This window comes from Tamandua tetradactyla, chromosome 11 (assembly GCF_023851605.1).
Source record: "Tamandua tetradactyla isolate mTamTet1 chromosome 11, mTamTet1.pri, whole genome shotgun sequence".
Lineage (NCBI taxonomy): Eukaryota > Metazoa > Chordata > Mammalia > Pilosa > Myrmecophagidae > Tamandua > Tamandua tetradactyla.
In genome coordinates, this window is record NC_135337.1 from 74,288,608 (window position 1) to 74,312,636 (window position 24,029).

The following is a 24,029-nucleotide window of genomic DNA, read 5'->3' on the forward strand; positions in this document are numbered from 1 at the left end:
GGCCAGTCAACATCCACAATGGAGAAATGCTATAAAGAATACTTCTCTGCTTCATTTATCTCATAGATTGTTTGTGGGCATAGGGGCCAATCCCTCGTCCAACCAACTGCATTTTCGAGGTGAAGGAAAATGGTACCATGCCTAACAACATGTGTGCAATGAATTGCTTCCAGCCTGACTTGTGCAGTGTACCATTAGCTTTGGCTCTGTAACAAGCCACCCCAAAGGACAGTGCTTAAAACAATAGCCATTTTCTTTAGTTCATGATTTGTAGATTGGCTAGACTGTTCTTCTTATAGGAACTGACTCAGCAGGTCTCTCATGGGCTCTTTCATGGGTTTGTGCTCAGTTGGTGGGTTGGCCTGTGACTGGGTGATCTAGCATGGCTGCGTCCACATATCTAGTGTTTGTCAGATTGTCAGCCAGAGTGATGGATTGTTGGCTAGCAAGCCTTTGTTCTCTTGCACAGGGCTTCTCATCCCCTGGTAAGTTATACTGAGGTTATTCTGTTCATGAATGAGGGCAGCAAGGAGAGGAAAGTTATATAGGTAGGAATTTTTCAAAGCTCTGATCACATCCTGCTAGCTATTGTCCCATCAGCCAAAACCAAAACTCTAAACATGGCCAAGCTTAGAGTCATCATGGAAAGGACCACACACCAAGAGGAGGAGTGTTTGCATCCTTTTGTGCAGAAATCACATGCAGTATTGGGCTGTGAGTGCATGAAGTGCTCTGAATTTCAAGAACTTCTCTTGGAGTCAGGCATTTAAATGTAATATTCAGATAGTTTTCTTTTTGGTAGAGGAGACAATGAGAGGCCTAAACACCTTTTCATTTGCCATGCAAAACATGAGGCATTAATCATTTTTTTAAAACTGGTAAAAAATTGAACATTTCAAGTTTGTTTTAATTTCCTAGGCCTACCTTAACAAAGGACCATGACCTGGATGGTTTAAAACAGAGAAATTTATTGTCTCATATTTCTGGAAGCCAGAAATTTGAAATTCAGGTGTTATCATGTTCCATGCTCCATTTGAAGTATGTAGAGGAGTATCTGTTTTGTCTTTCTCTCCTAGTTACTGGCGATGTCTTGCTAACAATTCATGGTGTTCCTTTTTTGGTTTTATGTATGTCGTGATTGTATAGTCATTATAACATGCAAAATAGTGGAAGGGTAGAACAAGACACATTGTAACTCATGCAAAACTTTACTATTAATTCCAAAACCTTTATAATTCAAGATTTATATATTCTCTCTTTTTGCTTGAAATGGAAATAAAATCTCAGAGTAGGATGAAGATGTTTAGGAATTACACCTAAAGCTATTCGGAAAATATCAGAACAGACAAAGAGTAAGAAATTGTAACCGAAAGACTTACTGTACCAGGCCCTGTTGCTGTGGTCTTTTATTCAGGCTACACACATTCCATCGTGGCCTCAAGGAAGGAACTAAGGGGATAAGTACTCTGATCTCACTCTCCCTTTTTCTGATATTCTGCTGGTGCACCCATTGATCAAAAGCAACATGACCCAGAAGTCCAGAAGTCCAGAGATTTCCACCTCTTGGGAGAACTGAAGGATTTGGAGGAACCAATAGAAGATATCCAGCCTATTTAGATATTCATGTACCTGTTTATTAGGTTTCTGCCCATTAGAATGTAAGTTCAATACAACCCCATTTTTAGAGAGTAGATACTTGCTCTAGTTTGCTAGCTGCTGGAATGCAATATGCCAGAAACGGAATGGCTTTTAAAAAGGGGGAATTTAGTAAGTTGCTAGTTTACAGTTCTAAGGCCGAGAAAATGTCCCAATTAAAACAAGTCTATAGAAATGTTCAATCAAAGGCATCCAGGGACACCTTGGTTCAAGAAGGCTGATGAAGTTCAGGGTTTCTCTCTCAAGTAAGAAGGCACATGGTGAACACAGTCACAGTTTCTCTCTCTGCTGGAAGGGAGAGAAACTTCCTCATTTTGAAAGTCATTTCATTTCTGGTATATTGCATTCCAGCAGCTAGTAATCTAGAGCAAGTACCTACTCTCTAAAAATGGGGTTGTGATGCTAAGAAAGATGCGCATTGTCCTTCCATTCATCGAACTTACATTCTAATGGGGAGAAACCTAATAAACAGGTTTATTAGGTGAGCAAGGGGTCATCTGCTAGCTTTCTCTCCTGGCTTCCTGTTTCATGAGGCTCTCTGGGAGGTGTTTTCTTTCATTTCCAAAGGTCACTGTCTTGTGGGCTCTCTGCTTCTCATGGCTCTGTCATTCTTCTCTGCTCTCTCTAAATCTCTCATTCTCCAAAATGTTTCCTCTTTTACAGGACTCCAGTAAGCCAGTCAAGACCCCCCAAATGGGTGGAGACACATCTCCCCTAATCCGGTTTTACAACCATTCTTGATAAATCACATAAGGAATGGCTGCCTTTACAAAATGGGATTAGGATTAAAACATAGCTTTTCTATGGTACATACATCCTTTTAAACCAGCACAATACTTAAAATGTATAGGGATGAATAGACAATTTTCTGCAAATTTCTTAACATCTCCAAGTCACCTCAGTTTTCTTTTCTATGTCTCTCGGGGTTTGGGCTTGGACCAGGGCTAGAATTTGGATGGTTTTGACAAACAATTGTGATACACCCTTACTATGCCTTTCAAAACACCTACCTGCACCAACTGAGATGCATGGTGCTTTAAAAGGTTTTCACTAGGAGGAAAAGAGAGGAAGGACAATGAGGATAGTTGGGACTCTTTGTACCTCACGCTGACCTGAGTGACTTGGCTGAGCCCTGTAAGTGAAGGGAAGGGATGAGAATTGTGTAGAGATGCTATACAAGTATAACTGTGTCCCTAGCTGCTGTAGCTTTGGGGCCCAGGTGAATGACAGCAACCCCAAGCTGGAGAGGGGACCTGCTTCTTACACCACAGGTAGGCAAGAACTTGTGCATTCTGCAGATTTGACCTGGCCATGTTTAAAAATTGTGGTATGGGACAGGGCATTTACCTGGGAAGAGCTTGTAATGGATTTTGATGAAAAAATCTGTTGGGAATTGAATCATGTACCCTACAGAAGACATGCTCAAGTCTTAATCTCTTTGAAGGTTTTATTATGAGTTAAGATGTGGACTCGTTTATGCATAGGGTCTTTAAGGATCCGACTTAGATGAGGTCAAATTGAATCAGGGTGGCCCTTATGACAGGAGTCCTAACAAGCAAAGGAAATTCAGAGGGAGTCAGTCAGAGAAAGCCCAGGGAGAGACCAAGGAGACCTAGCACCCTGCAATGGAGCCAGAGATGAAAGCCAAGGAACCCCAAGGATGGCAACAAGCTGGGACCAGCACACTACAGAATCTGGGAGAAAGATGGCCTGCTGAGATTTGATTTGGGGCATCTAGCTTTCAAACAAGGAGAAAATAAGTTAGTGCTGTTTAAGCCAATCAGTGTGTGGTATATTTCATAGCAGTCCTGGAAAACAAAGACCAACTCAAAATAAAGAAAGATGAAAGAAACTCATTCACCACCCTTATACCAGATACTCCTTCAGCAACACTGAGGGGTGATTTTACTGTGGTCAAAAAGCAAAATACATAAACTAAGACACTGGTGTTTGCTGGCCACTGTTATGACCCTAAGGAGTGTTAGAGTAAAAACGAGAGAGAGAAAGGGATCAGGGGGTCTGAAGCTTTAGCAGTAAAGACAACAGACAACTTTATTCTTAACTAGTTCCTGCTTATATACTGCAGGGTTTACGTGACTAAAAGTATGCATGCATTTCATGATAAAACAGAGTGCCTACTTTTCAGTATATTACTTCCTACATACAAGAGATAGCTAACAAGACCTTGGGGTTTAAGAAAAAACAAACATCCTCTCCCTCTCAGACTGTCCTCCAAGTAAGCAGATAAGTCTCCACAGTTTACTGCCGATGCCACTTTGAAGCCAGTCACTCCCAATAAATTCCACAGGTTTTCTATTAACCCTTGGCTCCTACATTTCCCCCTTTTTATTTTATAAGTCAAGGTGACTGTGCCTGTCTTAGGTTGTCCTTAAGTTCCGAAGGAAGGGTCTTACCCGTCATTGGCTACCAGTCAAGAGCTACAGTTTATTTAGGGGAGGAGATCAAAGCCTTTACAAACAATACGTTGAGACCTTGTGTTTGTTTATGATTAGAAGATGTGACAGATAGCAAAGGTGCTTCAGGACACTTAAGAGAAAAAGAAACAGTAAGAAAAGTAAAATTCCTATTTCCAATGTTGTCAAAAAATAAGAAGATTTCCACCAATAAACAGGATTAAGATTTTTTAGCTTTTGGGTAAATGATTGTATAATATTTCCATCAGCTATATGTAAATTATTCTGAGATATTTCTAATACTCTTTTTTGTAATTTTAAAATATCGAGACTTAAACTATCCAAATGCCCCAAAAGATGCTTCTTTTATCTTTTCCCCTTTCTATTTCAGAGTGATTGTATCTCAAAGGGGTAATACAAAAAATTGCTCACATTCCAGTCACAACTTAAACTTCTTAAAAAATTTAAATTATGCATTTGATCTCTAATATGAACCAATGCTGTCTCTATATCATTTAGTCTATATTAATTTTCTCATTAATGAGATTGATTATGCCACAGTTCATTGGCATTTTTATGCTATTCTTTAACATAATATTGCATCTGTATAGTTTGATGCAATGCAGTTTCACCGACCACAGCCACTGTGATAATTCCAATGATTTCAATAACAACTGCAATAATGAGTCCAATTAGTCTTAGTCCTTTTCAGATATTCTTTTGTCAAATGGATCAGGACTTGTGTTTCTGGAGAGGATTACCAGGATCTTGACATGTGCACTAGCAGCATACCTTTTCTTCTCCTTGCTGCTACAATCGTCTCATTTTCCTGCAACATAAATGCTTGGAGACAAGTGAATAGAGAACAATTCTCACAATTAAAAGTTGATTTCTTATATGCATATGACTGTTAACAAATGCATATGGATCTCTAGTACATATTTGCAAATAATGTTTATGGCTGCTATTTAAAGAGAAGTTATAGTTACTAGAATTTGCTATAAAAATTGATCCCAGTCCTAGGAAAATTTTCCACAAATTTCTCTGATTAATGTTATATTTATCATCCCATGGATTTGGCACAAATCGTCCTCTATGTATTAAACTCTGATTTAGCTTGCCTGTCCACATAGTCTCAGTTATCTTCGAGTTAGAGATGGGAGGCCCCACGGGGCCACATCTCTTACAATTCTATAGGAATCATTAATTATGACAACTGCTTGATCCATATGACATAACTGCCATCCATTCCAACTTTCTTTCCCATCTAACAGGCAAGTATCATTTGATTCCACAGAGTTAAAAGAGGGATATACATGTAAGTAATTACGAGAATCATTCTTGATCTTAAACCATGTGGTTTGATTATTTGTTGTCATACACGGTAGTTCATTACTTACACATATGGGTCTTTCTAAAAATGGAAGAGTTATTTCACACCATTTTTCTTCTTCCTTAAGTAGTTTTGGAAGTCTTGAATCTACTGGACCTGGGAATCCTAAACTATTATTCAGATATTTTGGTAAAGTTGGATCTGCCCATGTTAGGGCCTGCAGTAGAGGTGGGTTAGGAATATAAACCCATTAAGTATAATTATGTTCCTGTCCTTCAGCAATTAAAGTTATATGTCCTATAATGTACATTACCCATTTAACTATTTTTCTCAGGATTGACATGTCTGGGTTTTATTCTTTTCGAGGGAATCCAAACCAAGTTTCCATCATCTGTAATGATAAGAGCAAATCCCCTACCCACACCTTTATCATGCCTGGTTTCCATAGATCATCCTTAACATCTTTCCAATAGATCAGCTGCAGCTGCAGTTCTGTTTGAGTCCTATCACTTTTCTTTTCCAAATTACTAAAATGTTGTTCTGCAGGAGTCTGTGATGAATTATCATAAATGTTTAAAAAATTTAAAGTAAACAGTGCTTTTGCTAATTGATCTTTTAATGTACTTATTTTCACAACATCATCCTCCTGATCTCCCCCTTTTTGTTTTATGAGCATAGACTTTAGCGTCCGGTTTGTTCATTCAATAATTTATTGCCCAGAGGGAGTATGTAGAATTCCTGATATGAGTAATATGAAAAGTAGTATAAAATTAATGAAATTGCTTTCCTGTACAAGCAGACCATTGTCCATTTTAATAGACTGAAGGCATCACATAATAGCAAAAGCATTAAATAAATGTGATCGAACATGACAGAAACATTCTCCAGATCGTGCGGTAGCTCATATGAAATGAGAAAAAGTGTCTATGATAACATGTACATATTGCATTTTACCAAAATGTGAAATATGAGTAGCATCGATTTGCCATAATTCATTTGCTTTTTTGACCCTGAGGATTAACCTCTGATGCAAATGGGAGTGTATTTAAATGTCCACATGTTGGACAAGTCTTAACAATGTCTTGAGCTTGTTGTTTAGATAAAGGTGAAAATTTCTTTCTCAGCCCTTTGCTATTAATATGAGTCAATTTGTGAAATGTGGGATCCTGAATTACTCTCACACGAGTATCTGCTTGCTGACTTTGTAATGACAAAGGACCTGGAAGATTAGTATGAGCTCTTATACACATGATAAAAAGAGGATTAATTCGACTTCTGGCTAATGTTTGTAAATGTAAAAACATTTGGAACAGTTCATATTCTTCAAACATGAAGCCATCTCAATGTGAGTAACTGTTTGGCAGACATACTTAGAATTACAAACGATATTAAGAGATCGTGGAAAATTCTGCAATACCTGAATTACAGCTGCTAATTCAGTACATCGGGCTGAGGTATAAGGTGTTTTCTAACTTTTGTTTTCCCCTGGGGTGACATATGCAGTCTGTCCATTATTATTACCATTACTAAAGACAGTAATGGCTCTTTCTAGCAGGGAAGCCAGAACTACTTTAGGCAAAATCAATTGTGTTCCTTTAGAAATTGTAAAAGTTTGTTTATTTATTTATTTATTTTTTAAAACTTTAACAAAAAATGAACGAAAACATTTTTAACATATTATTCCATTCTATATATATAATCAGTAATTCACAATATCATCATATTATAGTTGTATATTCATCATGATTAAGAAATTATAAAAGTTTTGACATAGGCAAATTATTAATTTGTCCTTTAAAATTATTTAATGCTATTTGCCAAGAGGTATTGAAGATAAATAGACTTTGACCCTTTCCTTTTGTGAGATCACATGCTATGTGATTAGGATCGTGATCTCTTAATTGATAACATTTTTGGCGATTTCTGGCTATTAAGGAAATGATTTTTTGCAAATATGTATTTAAACGTTTTTGTCAATTATTTAGTAAAAAAAAATCTATTTTAAAACATTATTTTGCCAAAATAGACCTGTGGGAGATTGCAAGATAAAGAAAATAATAAAATCAACAGGTTTTTTAAAAATCTATTTGAACAAGCTGTCCTTCTTGAATGCGTTGTTTAATTAATTTTAATTTTTGTTAAGCTGCAGCTGTTAACTGTCTTTTGCTTAATAAATCAGAATTTCTTTGTAAAATAGCAAGCAGGTTTTGTAACATAAAGTATCAACAGTGACATATACCCATAGCAAATGACCAGATATTTTTAAATGAATTCATTGGATTGACTGAAAAGGAATGCAGGAATGAGGATTTTTTACAATTGGCTGTGCGTTTTTGGTAATTCTAAATTTATTGCATGCAGTTTTTATGATATTTTCCCAAAACAATGGCCAAATTCCAATTTGCTTACATGACCGGGCCCAGTTAGGTCCTCTGGGACCTGGCTAGGGACCAAGAGGAGCTTCCTGGGACTTCAATATCTTATTAAAGTACACCTCCTTCTGGAAGGATAGCCAGTCCTCCCAGCTAGAATGCACATTTTAACTGTTTCTTACCAAGGTCATGCGATAGCAACATCAGTTGCATGTAATGGCAACATCAGGTGAACAAAACAGACTCCACAAGTATATTTTTTCCTTGCATTCAGCCCTCAAATTTGATCTGCTCCCAATATAAGTCATGGTTATTTGGGGATAAATTTAGTTTATACATATGTAGTTTATAAAAATAATGGACAAAGCATTAAAATATTTTGGCTTAAAAGGAATTTAGGTATTTATATGATTTGGTATTATTTAGCCAGTAATAGATTCATTTATAGCAGTATTCCTTAGATTAATAGATTAAGCCACCTGGTTTGGGGCAAGAAAAGAAACAGTTTTTTGCCAGTATAATGATACCCAGAAGAAAATCAGTATTTCTTATACAGATAACGACAGGATAAAAGTTAACATAAGTTATTTTGATAAAACACAGACTCTTTGCTTTTTACACTGATTATTCAGAAAAAATTTTTTATATCTTTTCATTAAGAGTCCAAGAAAACGTTGTTATTTTAGACTCATTAACTCTTTCCTGATTTTGACCATAATTTCCATTTTTATAAACCCTCAGCAATTATTACATTAGTTCAGGCCCTGTCCTACATTTTTCTCATTTTGTAACGTTATTCATTTTATCTTAAGATAAAACTATTCTTTTTCCTATTAATAAAAATACATCGTTCATATTTTTATACTCAAATCATTATTTTAAACAAATATTTTACCACATATAATTATCATCAAAATTAAATTTGTTAAAATAATGTTAAATACTTAAAATATTTTAGTTAATGCATATTTGAAACATCAATATATAGTTTTTAACAAGAATTTTCAGTTTCAAAGTTCTGAAAATATATTTCCTTTTCAAATATGAATAGGAACTAAACTTATGGCCAGTTCTTAAATTGCTGTTTGTTGAGGATTTAAGTTAACAAAAGGAGATGGGGCTGTCATTACCATTCCTTGTCACAAGCTTTTATTTGTAGCATTGGTATAAATTTCAGTAGAATAATTATTTAGATTATTAATTATCTAAATAATTACAACTTATTTAAAATACAAGGTAATACAAGGTAATTTAACAGAACACTTTGAGTCAGAACTACAATCCTGAATTGCATACCCCTTAGGGGACCAATCTGTTACAATTCATAGGAACCATTAATGAGTACTGACTCTTGTTCTGCATTGTTCCTATTGAATATTTTCTGACTCAGGTGTATGTGAATTTTTATATAAAGGCAGCTCATTAAGAACAAGCTCAGATATTTTTTTTTCTCTTGCTCTGCTAAAGGTATGGTAAAGAAGCAATCTTTTAAATCTATCATAATAATAGAAAACATTATGGCCTTGAGGCTGAAACCAATAACAATGCTTCTGTACTAAAGAAAAGAGCTCTAGTGACTCTGAAGTCTTCATTGAGACCCCTCTAGTTTCTAACAATGTTTTCAACACACAAATATACTCCTCCATTTGCCTGCTATGATTTCCCATTACCCTGATGCTACAAGGAAATTAATATTACTTTAAACTTCAAAAGACTTACAACAATAATCTAGGTTTGTTCCTGTGGCGAATCCTCAGCATCCGGAGACACTCAATTTCCTTGGATACTTTAACATGAAAGCGGAGTAGTCCCTTCTTAGAGTCCCTTCGTGGTCCCCATCTGTTGGCCGCTGTTTTGACCCTAAGGAGTGGTAAAGTAAAAACGAGAGAGAGAAAGGGATCAGGGGGTCTGAAGCTTTAGCAGTAAAGACAACAGACAACTTTATTCTTAACTAGTTCCTGCTTATATACTGCAGGGTTTACGTGACTAAAAGCATGCATACATTTCGTGAAAACAGAGTGCCTACTTTTCAGTATTTACTTCCTACATACAAGAGATAGCTAACAAGACCTTGGGGCTTAAGAAAAAACAAACATTCTCTCCCTCCCAGGCTGTCCTCCAAGTAAGCAGATAACAGTCTCCACAGTTTACTGCTGATGCCACTTTTAAGCCAGTCACTCCCAATAAATTCTGCAGGTTTTCTACTAACCCTTGGCTCCTACAGGTGTTGATGAAACCATATTAATTTATAGCATAAGCAGATGTAGCTGGTGGGTTACAAGTTGTACATAAAATGGTTAATTTTCTCAAAGTTGGGATTACTAACAAATTAAGGTCACAGAAGTGTGACACAAAAGAGACTGACTATGGATAATAAAGATAAACAATATTTGGGAGAAAGAGGTGAGTAATATTCAAGGAAGACCACCTGGCAGAAGTGAAGACTAAGCTGAGTGAGACCCAAAGAAAAGGTATAAAGTAGCCAAGCTTTGATGAAGGGTGTCCTAGGAAGATGAAATAGAAGGTGCAAAGGTCAAAAGAAGTTTTCCTTTCCAGTTTCAAAGACAAACTCTGCTATCTGCATGGCAAGGAGTAGTAGGTTTCAACACAGTACTTCTCAAATGTTCTTATGTCCACAGATGCCCTTGGGCTCTCATTAAAATGCAGGCTCTGGTTCAGAGATGAAGCTGGTCCATCGACCACACTTTGAATGTAATTCTAATCTATGGGAGCTGTTACACAATCCTTTAATTACAAATAACTGATAGCATGATAGAAAAATCCCATGAAAAATCATGTTTGCCTCCATTTGCACAATCATTTCAAAATTTCATACATATACCATAAATAAATACATACGTGTATATATATTCCATATATAAGTCTGCATAAATAGGTTTACCTATAAATCTTAGTGATAGCTAAAAATGTATAAAAATTTTATATATTACATATATGTAAATATATCTTATGGATAGATAGTGGGTAGATATATAGAGAGATTGATATAGATAAATGATTATTATAAAGATATAATACAGAGATAACTTTGTTACATAGATAGAGAGATAGAACAGATAGATGATTACATAGACAGATAAATAGACAAAGATGATAGATCAGATAGATGGCTGATAGAAATACAGATAGATCAGACTGATATATGATAGACTGAGAGACAGACAGATTAGTAAAATGATGATAGATGATAGATTAAATAGAAGACAGATAGATCAGGTAAATAATGATGATGGATTAGATAGATGATAAATATGATAGATATAGATAGAGGATTAGACAGATGATCAATACATAGTTACATAGAGAGAAAGATCTCGATACATGAACTAGGTAGATGATATCAGATAAATCGATTAAATAGGGGATTATGCAAATAGATTCAATAATAGATAAGATAAATGGACAGACCTATCGACAATAGAGAAAGAGATAATTAGATACACATGATAGACAGATCTGTTCTTCAGAATATCTTTTAAACCAGTTATAGTATCTGCCTAGTTCTTCTCATTGATTTACAAGCAAAATAAAATTTTTAATGTATCCATTATTTTATGCCTGTATGAGGGTCTGGTTAAATAACTGACAAAGTTTCACAGCTACTAAGGGGCCCAGCTGGGATTTGACCCCAAGCAGTCTGGCCCCCAGACATCCCCTCCTGAACCCTACCCTCTATTGTGTGGGATAATGAGTGTGGATGCCTCAGCTCCCAGTAGGGCACCTGTGCAAACATGCGTTCTCTCACCGTTTTGGAGGTGGAAAGCAGGGATGACAGTAAGACCCCTGAGGTCTGGGACTGAGAGCTGGGCTTGGTTGTCCTGGTGAACCACCTCCTGTACTCCTGTCGCACCTGGAGAGGGAGATATAGCACAAGTGGGTCTTGCACAGACATGTCCCATGGAAGGGCAGGTGGGGGCTGGAGGGCGGCCACACACCTGGCGACTGAGCAGGCAGTGAATGAGGAAGAGGAAGGCGCCCTGCAGGCTGAGGATGGCGGGGAACCCATTTCCGTGGGCCATCTGGAAAATGGCCAACACCGAAGAGCAACCCAAGATGAAGAGCTGGGCAAAGGCTTTGAATGTCAGTGACCTGGGGAAGAAGATGACAAAGGATGAGTTTCTTTCTGGTGTGCCACCCTCCCAGGAATCGTCTTATGCTGCTCCCAGGTGAGCCCCCCCCCGCCGATGGGCATGAACCCAAGGCAGATTTGATTTGATACAAGAAATCAAATCCTGCAGGCATTTTGTTGGTCACTGACAGAAAGACAACAACCCAATTTGCTGGCTGGAATGTAAAATGGTGCAGCCGCTGTGGAAGACAGTTTGGTGGTGCCTCAGGAAGCTAAGTATAGAATTTCCATAGGACCTGGCAGGCCTTCTACTAGGCAGAAGACTTGCAGAATTGAAAAGCAGGTACTCAAGCAGCTATTTCCACACTAATGTTCATATTGGCATATTCACAACTGTCAAAATATAGAGGTAAACCCAAATGTCCAACCAATGAATGAGTAAGCAAAATACGGTATAGTCATACAATGGGATGTTATTAGCTGTAAAAAAGCAGGAAGTCTTGAGGCACATGACTACATGGATAAATCTTGAAGACATCATGTTGAATGAAATAAGGAAGACTCAAAAGGACAAATACTCCATGATATCACTGATTTGAAATATTAGAATAAGCAAATTCATAGATGTAGAATCTAGAATATGAGTTAAGAGGGTATGGTGCAGGGAATGTGAAGTTGAGGCTTAAAATGTACAGGAGTATTTGGAATAGTAGAAATATTTTGTTAATGAATCGTGGTGATGGCAACATTGTGAATGCAATTAACAGCGCTAAAATATATATCTTAATATGATTGAAACTGAAGGTCAGATTGTATATATAATAACAGAACAAACATTTTTTTTAATTCCATGGAACTGTATGACTTAAATGTAGTCCCTAAGTTAAACTGTGGGCTTCAACTAATAGCACAATTACAAAAATGTGCTGTCATCAATTCTAACAAACGTTCCACAGCAATGCAAATTGTTGATGATGGGGTGGTGTACGGGAATCCTGGATTTTATGCCAAATTGTTCAGTAAATCCATAACTTCTCTAATAAAAAAAAATTGGGCAAAGGATCTGAATAGACATTTCCCAAAGAAGATATACAGATGGTCAATAATCACATGAGAAGATGCTCAATACATCTGTCATCAGGAAAATGCAAATAAATCCGCAATGATAAAGACACAATGAACCCTAAGTTAAAACGAATATAGTTAATATTTCAATTATATAAATGTGTTATCAACCATTGTAGCAATTGTACCACACCAATGCAAGGTGTTAAAAATAGGGAGGAATATTGGAATCCTGTATTTATGCATGATTGCTCTGTAAATCCACAACTACTCTAATGAAAACTAATATATTAGCAGTGGAAACCTCTAGGTACAGAGTCCATGGGTAATTTTTTAAATATATATTTCTATAGGTTCTAAATTGTTTTATATAAACATTATCATTTATTGTCAGAAGAAAAAAGACATGAGAAACTACTACACATGTGCTAGTATGGCTATTACATAACAAAATAAAACAGAAAATAACAAGGGTTGGCAAGGATGCACATTGCTGGTGGGAATGCAAAATAGTGCAGCTACCATGAAAAACAATTTGGCAGTTCCTCAAAAAATTAAGCACCGAACTAACATATGACCCAGCACTTTCACTTCTAGGTAGATACCCAAAGAATTTAAAGCAGGAACTTGGACATGTAACTTGTATACCAATGTTCAGAGCAGCATAAGAGCCAAATGAAAAGGTGAAATCAACTCAAGTATCCATCAAGAGATGAATGGGTAAAAAAATTGTGGTATACACATACAATGGAATATTATTCAGCTTCAAAAGAAAATATTATTCTTTTACATGCTACAACATGGATGAAACTTGAAGTATTATGCTGAATGAATAAACCCAAAATGAAAAGACAAATATGGTACAATCCTACTTATATGAATATCCAGCATAAGTAAATTCATAGAGACAGAAAGTAGATTAGAGTTTACCAGCGGCCTGGAGAGGGAGGAGGGAAGGAGGAGTTTATTTGGCTTAATAAGTACAGAGTTTCTTTTTGGGGTCATGAAAAAGTCTTTGCAATGGATTATGGTAATTATAGCACAACATTGCCAATGTCATCAGAGCCATGGAATTTTACACTTAAAAATGGTTATAATAGCAAATTTGATATTATATATTTGTCACCACAATAAAATTTTTTAGTTTTTTTAATGCAGTATTATTGAGATACATTCACACACCACCCAGTTCATCCAAAGTATTCAATCATTGCTTCACAATGTCATCACATAGTTGTGCATACCACCCCATGATCAATTTTAGAACATTTTCATCACTCAAGAACAGAAATAAATTTTTTTTTAAATCCTCCCATATACCTTATCCTACCCCCTATTATTGACCCACATTATTGGTGTAGTACATTTGATACCATTGATGAAAGAGTATTAAAATATTGCCATTAACTATAGTTCATAGTTTGTAATAGGTACATTTTTCCCTATCCTCTCTATTATTAACACTATCATAGTGGTGTCATATATCTGCTCTAGCTCAGGAAAGAACATTTTATATTTGTACAGTTAATCATGGCCATTGTCCACCACAAGATTCACTGTTACACATTCCCATGTTTTCCCTCCAATGTTCCTCCTGGTGATATACATGACTCTAAACTTCCCCTTTTCACCACCCTCACCCACCATTCAGCCCTGTAAATTATTCTCACAATAACATGGACCATGACCTTTGTCCATTTCCAAACATTTAAGTCCACCCTAGTTAAACGTTCTACACATATTAAGCAACTGCTCTGTGCTGGTTTGAAAGGATGTATGTTCCCTAGAAAAACCAGGTTTTAATCTAAATCCTATTTTGCAAAGGCAGAATAATCCCTATTCAATACTGTATGTTTGAAACTGTAATCAGATCGTCTCCCTGGAGATGTGATTTAGTCAAGAGTGGTTGTTAAGCTGTATTAGGTGACGACATGTCTCCACCATTTGGGTGGATCTTGATAAGTTTCAGGAGTCCTATAAAAGAGGAAACATTTTGGAGAATGGAGATTCAGAGAGAACAGAGAATGCTGCAGCACCATGAAGAAAAGAGTCCACAGCCAGTGACCTTTGGAGATGAAGAAGGAAACCGCCTCCTGGGGAGCTCTATGAAACAGGAAGCTAGAAGAGAAAGCTAGCAGATGATGCTGTGTTCGCTGTGTGCCTTCTCACTTGAGAGAGAAACTGTGACCGCGTTCACCATGTGCCTTCTCACTTGAGAGAGAAACTCTGAACTTCATTGGCCTTCCTGAACCAAGGTATCTTTCCCTGGATACCTTTGATTGAATATTTCTATTGACTTGTTCTAATTGGGACATTTTCTTGGTCTTAGTACTATAAACTAGTAACTTATTAAATTCCCCTTTTTAAAAGCTTCTGGTATATTGCATTCTGGCAGCTAGCACACTAGAATATGCTCCCTATTCATTAGCCTCATTCTATATCCTGGTAATCTATATCCTATGTTTCATGCCTATGAGTTTATATATTCTAATTATTTCATATCAGTGAGATCATATAATATTTTTCCTTTTATGTCTGACTTATTTCACTAGCATAATGTCCTCAAGGTTCATCCATGTTGTCACATGCTTCAGAACAGAATTCCTTCTTACCACTAAATAATATTCGTGACATAGTATGTATTAAGAGAAAAATATTTATAGAAAATAAAATATTAGGGTGGGCCATGGTGACTCAGCAGGTAAGAGTGCTTGCCTGCCATGCCCAAGGACCCAGGTTCGATTCCCAGTGCCTACCCATGTAAAAAAAAAAAAAGAAAAGAAAATATTATAGTTCTAATTTTTGTTAAGTGTGTACCTACAACTATGTACAGTGGAGGAAAACTGTAAAATACACAGCACTCATTATTCCTCAGAACTGAGCTTAAGTACTTTGTAAGCCTCACAAACTGAGCATATTTATATTCCTGTTTTATACATAAGGAAACTGAGCATCAGAGAAGTCATGTCACTTGCTTAGGGTCACACAGCAAATAAGTGGTAGCTCTGGGGTTTAAGCCCCAGTCTTGTACCAGTCCTAAATGCTGTGATATTCTGTGCAGGCCTCATTGCCCTTCTGCTCTGGGCAGAGGGCCTGGCATTCCACAAACATTTCTGGAAAGAAAGAAGGAAGAGTGTAAGAGGGCGGAAAGGAAGAGGGATTGCACCTGGTGTCTTTGAATGTTGAGACTTCGGCATTTACACTGGAAAGTTTCTGCCTCAGGATCCACAATGTCCAAGTGAGGAGGACGGAGTTGATCTACAAAGCCAAACAGAAGGGATGCCTCTAGAAGTTAGCATCAAGACAAGAGTGTAGGAAAAGACCGTGACCTGCAGTGGAGGTCAAGGTCATTCTCTGCTAAAGCCCTACCTTGGCATCTCAGAATGAGATACAGGGAGCCCTAGGACAGTTTCCCAAATCTGACACTGTCCATATTTGGGGATGGATCATTCTTAGTGGTGGGGACCATTCTGTGCTTTGCAAGGCATTTAGCAGCATCCCTGTGGTGGTTAGGTTCGGGTGTCAACTTGGCCAGGTGAAGGTGCCTAGTTTTGTTGCTGTGGACATAAGCCAATACCATGGTCCTTCATGGGGACAGAGGGCAAGACCTTGATTCCCATAAGGTCAGGATACCACCAAATAAAAGTAGGACAACACCCTCACTGAACAGGCAAACTATAAAACAAAATCCTGGCAAAGAAAAAGAAAAAGGAAACTTTTCTGCCTAGATTTGGATCTTGGTGAAGACAAAAGAAAAAAGTAAAGGGAGTGGAGGGGAGTAGACAAGAAGCAAGCGGGGAAGGGAGAAGGAAAAGAGAAGGCAAGGGAAAGGAAGAGGGCAGGAGAGGAGGAGAGCAGAGAAGACAGTAGAGAGGGAAAGGCAATGAAGGGAAGGAAAAAAAGAGATGAAAGAGAAGAGAGGAAAGGAGAAACAGAAGGGAAAAGAGAAGCACAACTCAGACCTCCAATGAGTTAAGAGTTTAAATTGATACTATCTGCATAACTGAGGAAGCCTGGGGTGAGAAATTCATTTAAAGTTGTTTTAGGTTGACAGTACCTCCAAGGACTCGCATAGAAGTAAGAGCAAGCCTTCTCTGGAGGAATATGCCCTCAGCACCCTCAAGATTTAGATCCACTGAATGTGACCTTGTGATTCAGAATTACAAACAACACAGGGAAACAAGCAACCATGAGTGAGAGTCAGTAAGTAAACATCTAACAGGACTGTCCTGTCTGTACTGGAAGCAAGGAGATACGCTCAATATCCTCAGGCTTCCCCTGATCTCTCTTCCAACATTTTCCTCTCTCACTCACTCCCCTCCCAATTGCTCTTAATTTCCTTCTACCTTTTCTCACATTATCATCTGTACTTAGGACAGAATGATAGATGAATGTTATTGAAGAACAAAGGACAGATAAGATTGTGTCCCCAGGCATTTGCATTTTGGCAGGAAGAAGTGAAAGGTTAAATAAATTACACTCTGATCTGGAAATGTCCAGTCACAGATCAGAATGGAGAACTTCTGAGAAAAAGCGACCTTCTCAGCCGTGCACCCTCTTCTTACAATTCCTGATCTCTCTCCTCGGTCCTCCTCCAGACCACACTTCACCAAGCAATGTGATTACCGTTATGATTGTGCAAACTGGTCCCAGGAAACTCCAGATGAATCCCGTCTCTGTATTCAGCCAGCAACTGTGGAGAGAAACCAGAGAAGTCATCATTTGTCTGAAAGTCATGACGCAACACTTACTCATGTCCCATCAGGGGTATTACTGGAGGAGAGTACTCGGAGTTGAGACGCCAATGAAAATCCTTATGAGAATGCAGGTCCCAGTTTGGATTCCTGTAGACTATAGTGAGTCTTCTTTCAAACCTCTTTTCTGGGCAAATCCACCTGAATCCATCTAGTATCTTAGATCCATTTCATTCTCTACTCAGTCTTTGTAATTCCTTTTCCCTCTGTCCAGAACACCACTGATACCCTTTTTCATTCAAATGGCTCAAGTGCCTCCTCCTCTGATAAGTCACCCCTGACTATCATTAACTAAAATATACGACTCCCCTACACGCTATTAGGCCTGGAGAACAGGACTTCTTCCCCCCATGACGTGACCTGGAAAATATTTCAAACAGCTTTCTCACCCTAGCCTGCACCTTTTCCTGCTCTAGCAACTGCTCTCTTATAAAAACTCCCCTTACTCAACCTCCACCCTCGGGCAAAAGACAATTACAACCCTGCATGCTTCAGGCTCACCTAAATTTTAACTTTACCAGTTAACTTAACCTAATTTAACCCCAATTCTTAACTTAATGCTCTCACCCTGAAAACTAGACAATAGAACCTTACCTAACTCTTGCCCCCAACCCCCCAACCTAATCCTGAAAGCTAGACAATAGAGATTTACCTAACCCTTGCTCCCAGGCCCCAACCCCCAACCTTAAACCATAAAACCTCTATCCCTTGCCACCTCAGTGTGGCCATTTCTCTCTTGAAATGCTGTCTGTGTGACTCTGTTTCTCCTTGAAATAAAGCCTTAGCTTGAAGTCCTCTTTCCGTCTCATTTCTGGTGAGTCTGCCTTTCACATGCCACTTTCTTTTTAAATACCATCTATCACTATCGTAAATAAGATTGCCCAGTTGTTTGCTTACTTGCAAAGTGTCTGTCTCCCCCTTCTAAACTATGAGTTCAATGAGATTTGGACCTCAGGCTGTCTTGTTCATCTCTGTATGCCCAAACATCCAGAACTATCATGGGCCACACGCGTTCTATGCTTATTTGCTAAAAGTCAGAGACAGATAGGTAAGGAAGGAGAGAGGGAAGGAAATAGTAAGGGAAGAAAAGAAAGGATATGAGAGGAAGAAGAAAGATAATTGAGTAATGAATTGCCAGAACTGTCTTTTCCCATCATGGTTCTGATGGATATTTTGTTTTCACCACCATTCTTCCATGTTCAGGTATAGTACCCCTAATATTTCTTTAGTAGAAGAATGCCTTCCTCCAACAAGAGAAGGAAAAGAATCAAGTAAAGACAATGAGATGTTCTCTCCCTGGAATGTGACTCTTGGGTGATAAAAGGGTGGAAAATATTTGCATTATAGAGAAGACATTGACCATATACCTTCAGGACTTACAGATCTAAGAAAAGATAGATAACTTGCATCTCTGCCTGAGGGTAGCAGACTAAATCCCTGGAGAATTATTTTACTACAAATGGATAATGGGAAGGAGTTGATGGAAAAATACCACAACTCCATACCCCTTGGGTGAAATAAAAAAGGGCATATTCTAGGCTGTCTCCCTAAACCCAACCCTAACGTAAACCATAACTATGACTCTAACCCAAACTCTCCTGCTGCTTTATATAACACAGCACCCTCAGCCCTTGGGTAGGATAACTGAGGAACATATTTTATAGTCACCCTGTCCCTAAAGCTATCATAAGGATAATTCTATCCCTAACAATAACGCTAACCTACCCTTATTCTCATCCAAAAGCTAACCCTAATTCTAACACTAACTCTAACCCACCACTTATCCTAACACTAAAACAACCCCCAATTAATTTTAACATTAATCTTAACCCTAACTCTATCCCTTATCCTAACCTTAACCTTAATGCAATCTCCCAGAGGACCGAATTGCCAAAGACAGTCAACTTCTCATGAATATACGCTATACTCCCTCCTTCTCTTCTTTGCCTCACTTTCCCACTATCCTCCTGGCACTCCCTGGGTCACCTGAAATCCTTGTTAATGCCATTTTTCTGTGATTCTACAGCATAGAAGGTATTCCATACCCTCTCCCACTGCCCCTTCCCTTCAGTGCAGTCAGTCTGTTCTAGGACCTGCTTGAACTTTCCCGTGAGCAAGATTTTACCCCTATCTGTATTTTCACACATCCCGTCTCTGCTTGTGTTGATTACTCTAGAATTTTGAAGGCCCATTCCAGCTCTACCTTCTCCAAGAAGCCTTCCATGAATACTCCAGCCCTCAAAGCCTCATCCTTCTAGTCTATGCCAGGGATTATTCTGCTCACACCAGCATAAGACACTTCATCATGGTAGGCTTGCATTGTCACCACCACCTCCACACGAAATGGTCAGATACACACTCAGACTCAACTCTGACACTTACTAGTCATGTGACCCCCCCCAGCAAGTTCCCCCACCCCACTGAGCCTCAATTTCCTCTTTTATAAATGGAGACTCTAATTCTTAACCCATGGGATTTTGGCTGTGAATTATTAGAGATTGCATTAAGGTTAAGGTTAAGATAAGGGATGGAGTTAGGGTAAAGATTAATGTTAAAATTAATTGGGGTTTGTTTTAGTGTTAGGATAAGTGGTGGGTTAGAGTTAGTGTTAGAATTAGGGTTAGCTTTTGGATGAGAATAAGGGTAGGTTAGCGTTATTGTTAGGGACAGAATTACCTTTATGGTAGCTTTAGGGACAGGGTGACTATAAAATATGTTCCTCAGTTATCCTATCCAAGGGCTGAGGGTGCTGTGTTATATAAAGTAGCAGGAGAGTTTGGGAGTTAGAGTGCATTATCAGAGAGGATACAATATGTAAAATTTAGAGGGCTTAGGTTATGATGTATGCTCACTGAACATGAATTCCTTTCCCTCCTTGTCTCATGACTGCATCTGAAGTATAACCCATAAGCATTCAGCAAGGAGCCTGGATAGCTAATCCCCCAATCTCTGCCCCTTTCTCATTGTAGAATGGTGGAAAATTCTTTCCACGACACTGAGCCTTAGTTTCCTCACATGTAAATTGGGATAATAACACGACCTCAGGGGTATATTGTAGGATTTGATGACAGAACAGCAAGTTACAGTCTAGCCCCTGACCACATACTACTAGTTGTCATTTACATAAATTTTCCTCAAAATTGACTCACTTTTCACTTTTACCATACAATCATGTCTGTGAAATCATGAGTCTGATATGCTGCTAGTATTTTTAATACATCCTAAGTGCAGAAATATTTTCAAAAATTAGTGTTTATCAGTGCACTGCCTTAAATCATCTGCCATGTAACCATGTGACAAACATACATCTTTTTAGAACGGACAAAGGCTAAAATTATGGTGATCATGATAATGACCTTGTGTACACTTGCTTTACTATGTGCCAGACTGTTAAAAATATTTTCCAGATAAGAACTCATTTAATCCCATAGCCACACAATGAAGTAGGCATTGTTATTAGCCCCACTTTATAGATGAGGATAGGGATTTCATAGAGGTTAAGTAACTTGTCTAAGAGAGCCCAGTTAAAGATGGCAGGGCTAGATTCAAACCCAAGAATATTTTCACAGAGTCCATGAATTTAAAACTGCACGATCAAGTCTCCTGGTACAGCAGGGTTACTTGCCTATGCCATATAAATAGTGTCCTCTGGATTTGTGTCATGCACAACCTGTGCTGCTGTACATGGTAGCCCTCAGACCAACAATAAATCAAATAACAATTCACTCAATGGTAAACACAACTACTGCTTCTATTATTGCTCTCCTTATTTATGTAACTGTCACCATTGGCCCTGGCAGAAGGTTCTCAGGGAAATGGACGTCACTTACCAATTAGGCATCCCGTAGCCTTGGGGCTGTACACTGGCAGAGACAACCACCACCAGTGCTGGTAATCCATAGGCAAAGGCACAGAGGAGCAGCTTTTTGATATTGCGAGACTTGAAGTAATTTACCACCTTCAGGTTCCTGACCATTAGGAATAGCCTGGCGGCTTCCACCAGCATCCAGAAGAAGCAGGCGAGGAACAGGTAGTGCAGAAAGCCTGCGATAATGGCACAGCCCAACTGGAGAGGAGAACATGCACAGTCAGGAGCCCCCTTCCAGGGAGCACCCTTCAGGGAGGAGCAAAGGGAAATGACTGCCTTGACTAGAGTTCCTCAAACTTGGCCATTTACTCATTCAACAAATATTTTAGATACAAAGTGGTCCTTAATGGGAAGTGATAGCACCTCTTTGATAAGCTGTCCAGCCACCTGGGGTTGCCTGGGACTGCGCTTTCCCACAATGCATGACTTTCAGTGCTACAACTGAGAGAGGTTGGGACAAATTGGCTGGTTGATCACCCTACTTTAATGGGTGTTTGGAAATATAGTGGATCAGCAAACTACACCTATGGGTTGGCACCCCTTTGTATGAATTATTTATGGCTGTTTTCACTTTGCAGCAGCAGAAAAAGTAGTTGAGACAGGCAGAATGATATGGTACATAAAGCCAACAATATTTACTATCTTATATTTTCAAAAAGAGCTTTCTAAGCACTGGTCAAAAAGATAGGGACACTCCACAATTTAGTTCTAAAGATGTTAGGGAAGAGAAAGATCTCACAGGGAGAAGGTCAGTTTTACATTAAAAACCATCATTCTATCCAAAATTACAGAAGTGTTCCTTTTGGGAAGCCCTGAGAGTCTACTACGTGTCTAGCACGATTATAGGGAATGAACTGGCAAAAATCCTTCGTTGCTTGGAGCTAACAATTGGAGGATATGAAAATAAAAGTCAAACAGCAAATAATCAATGATCAATAATCAGTAATCAAATAAGTGCTGTGGGAAATAACAAAATAAATTGTTAAGCAGCAGGAGAATCTCTCAACTATAACACTATTGTCACTGGGGACAGATATTTCTTTGTGGTGGGTAGCTGACCTATGCATTATAAGATGTTTAACAGCAGTGCCCATTACATTCCAATAGAACCATACCCCATTTTTGCGATTACCAAAAAAGTAGATATCCCCAGGTGAGAACCACTGGGTTAAAGAGAAACAATAAAAGGGACCACACTATATAATTTGATCTTAAAAGTGAATTTAGACTGATATCTATCAAAAGAAGTCAATCAGAATAGAAGCTGTGGGAAAATGTTGCTGTCAGAGGGTACAGAAAGTGCAAAAGTGCTGAGGTGGAAATAAGCACAAGGGAAGTTGAGTAAGAATGAACAGAGGCAGATGTGAAGATGATGGGGCTGGATGGGATAAGGGAGCAGAGCCCGGGAAATATGAAACCTGGTTGCTGGTCTTCTCTATACTGGTGAACAAGAGAATCTTGGTCAGGAAGAGACACACACAGATGTGCAGATGGAGGTCGGTGTTGTGGTTGTGAATGGAACGACACAGCAGGAACGTGGCGATGGCCAAGACGAGGCACACCAGGGAGATGGTCAAGCCCACGTGGCTAATGACATACAAGAAGTACTCCATCTGTCAGGAAGGAGATCCACAAAGCCTCAGAGATGGACCAACATCCTCTAGGCAGTAAAAAGAATGATCCAGCCCCTGGCTTGAGCAGAAAGGGCTGAAGACCTCTTCTCCCTCCGACATCCAGAGTGAACAAGATATTGTCCATTAACATCCCTAGCCATTCATTGGCATCATCTGGCATCTCCCTTTCCTATCCCTGTCCTATGTCCCACCTTATGTATTACAAAGGCAGGATATCCACAAACTACATTTCCCAGAATCCCTTGGGGCTGGGGATGGATCTAGGATATAATTTAATTTCTATAAGGACCATAATTTTTGGAAAGCAGAAGAGCGGATGATAGGAGACACCCTTTTCTGTAGCAGTTTTGACAGTCTGGTGGGCTCTACCAGTGAGGACTTAGCTATGGCTGGACTTCTTTCAAATGTCTAGCTCCCAATTTCATGGATGTGGGGCAACATGGAAGCAGCACTTTCTGATCTTCAAATCACAACCTAGGGATGACTTAAAAGCCAAAATCCATGTGGTCACCCACTGAATTCAAATGATTTTCAATGATTCCCTGTGTTAAATCCCTTCCTACTTGAAATACCTTGAGTGCTTTCTGGTTCCTGACTTCAACTCATATGCAGACATGCAGGCGTTCAGAGATTCACCAAATTTTGTAAGTGAAACAGGAAAAGCTGTGTCCTTCCCTTATGCCATTGCTCATAATTAATTTTTAAATTTATTTGAGTGCTTTCTGTGTGTTAAAGATATGCCTGTCACTATCTTATCAGCTGCTCTCTATGATACTAGGACATAGTGGTAAAGAATATAGACTGCAGTTCTGCCGGTTCTTAGCTGTATGAGCTTGGGCAAGA

The 24,029-nt window shown here is 38.6% G+C and overlaps 1 protein-coding gene across 1 annotated transcript in view; it reads right to left on the reverse strand.

Annotated features, from left to right (window-relative positions):
- Positions 1–9,482: 9,482 nt before the first annotated feature.
- LOC143650300 (adhesion G protein-coupled receptor E1-like) overlaps positions 9,483–24,029 on the reverse strand; it is a 47,974-nt gene continuing 33,427 nt past the window's right edge. Inside the window, exons 9-15 of the mRNA XM_077120914.1 lie at positions 22,971–23,165; positions 21,515–21,750; positions 17,557–17,623; positions 16,097–16,188; positions 11,732–11,885; positions 11,542–11,646; positions 9,483–9,635 (exon numbers count right to left, since the gene is read on the reverse strand). Of these exons, the coding sequence (XP_076977029.1) occupies positions 9,591–9,635; positions 11,542–11,646; positions 11,732–11,885; positions 16,097–16,188; positions 17,557–17,623; positions 21,515–21,750; positions 22,971–23,165 (894 nt within the window). The 3' untranslated portion in view covers positions 9,483–9,590. The remainder of the gene's footprint in view (positions 9,636–11,541; positions 11,647–11,731; positions 11,886–16,096; positions 16,189–17,556; positions 17,624–21,514; positions 21,751–22,970; positions 23,166–24,029) is intronic.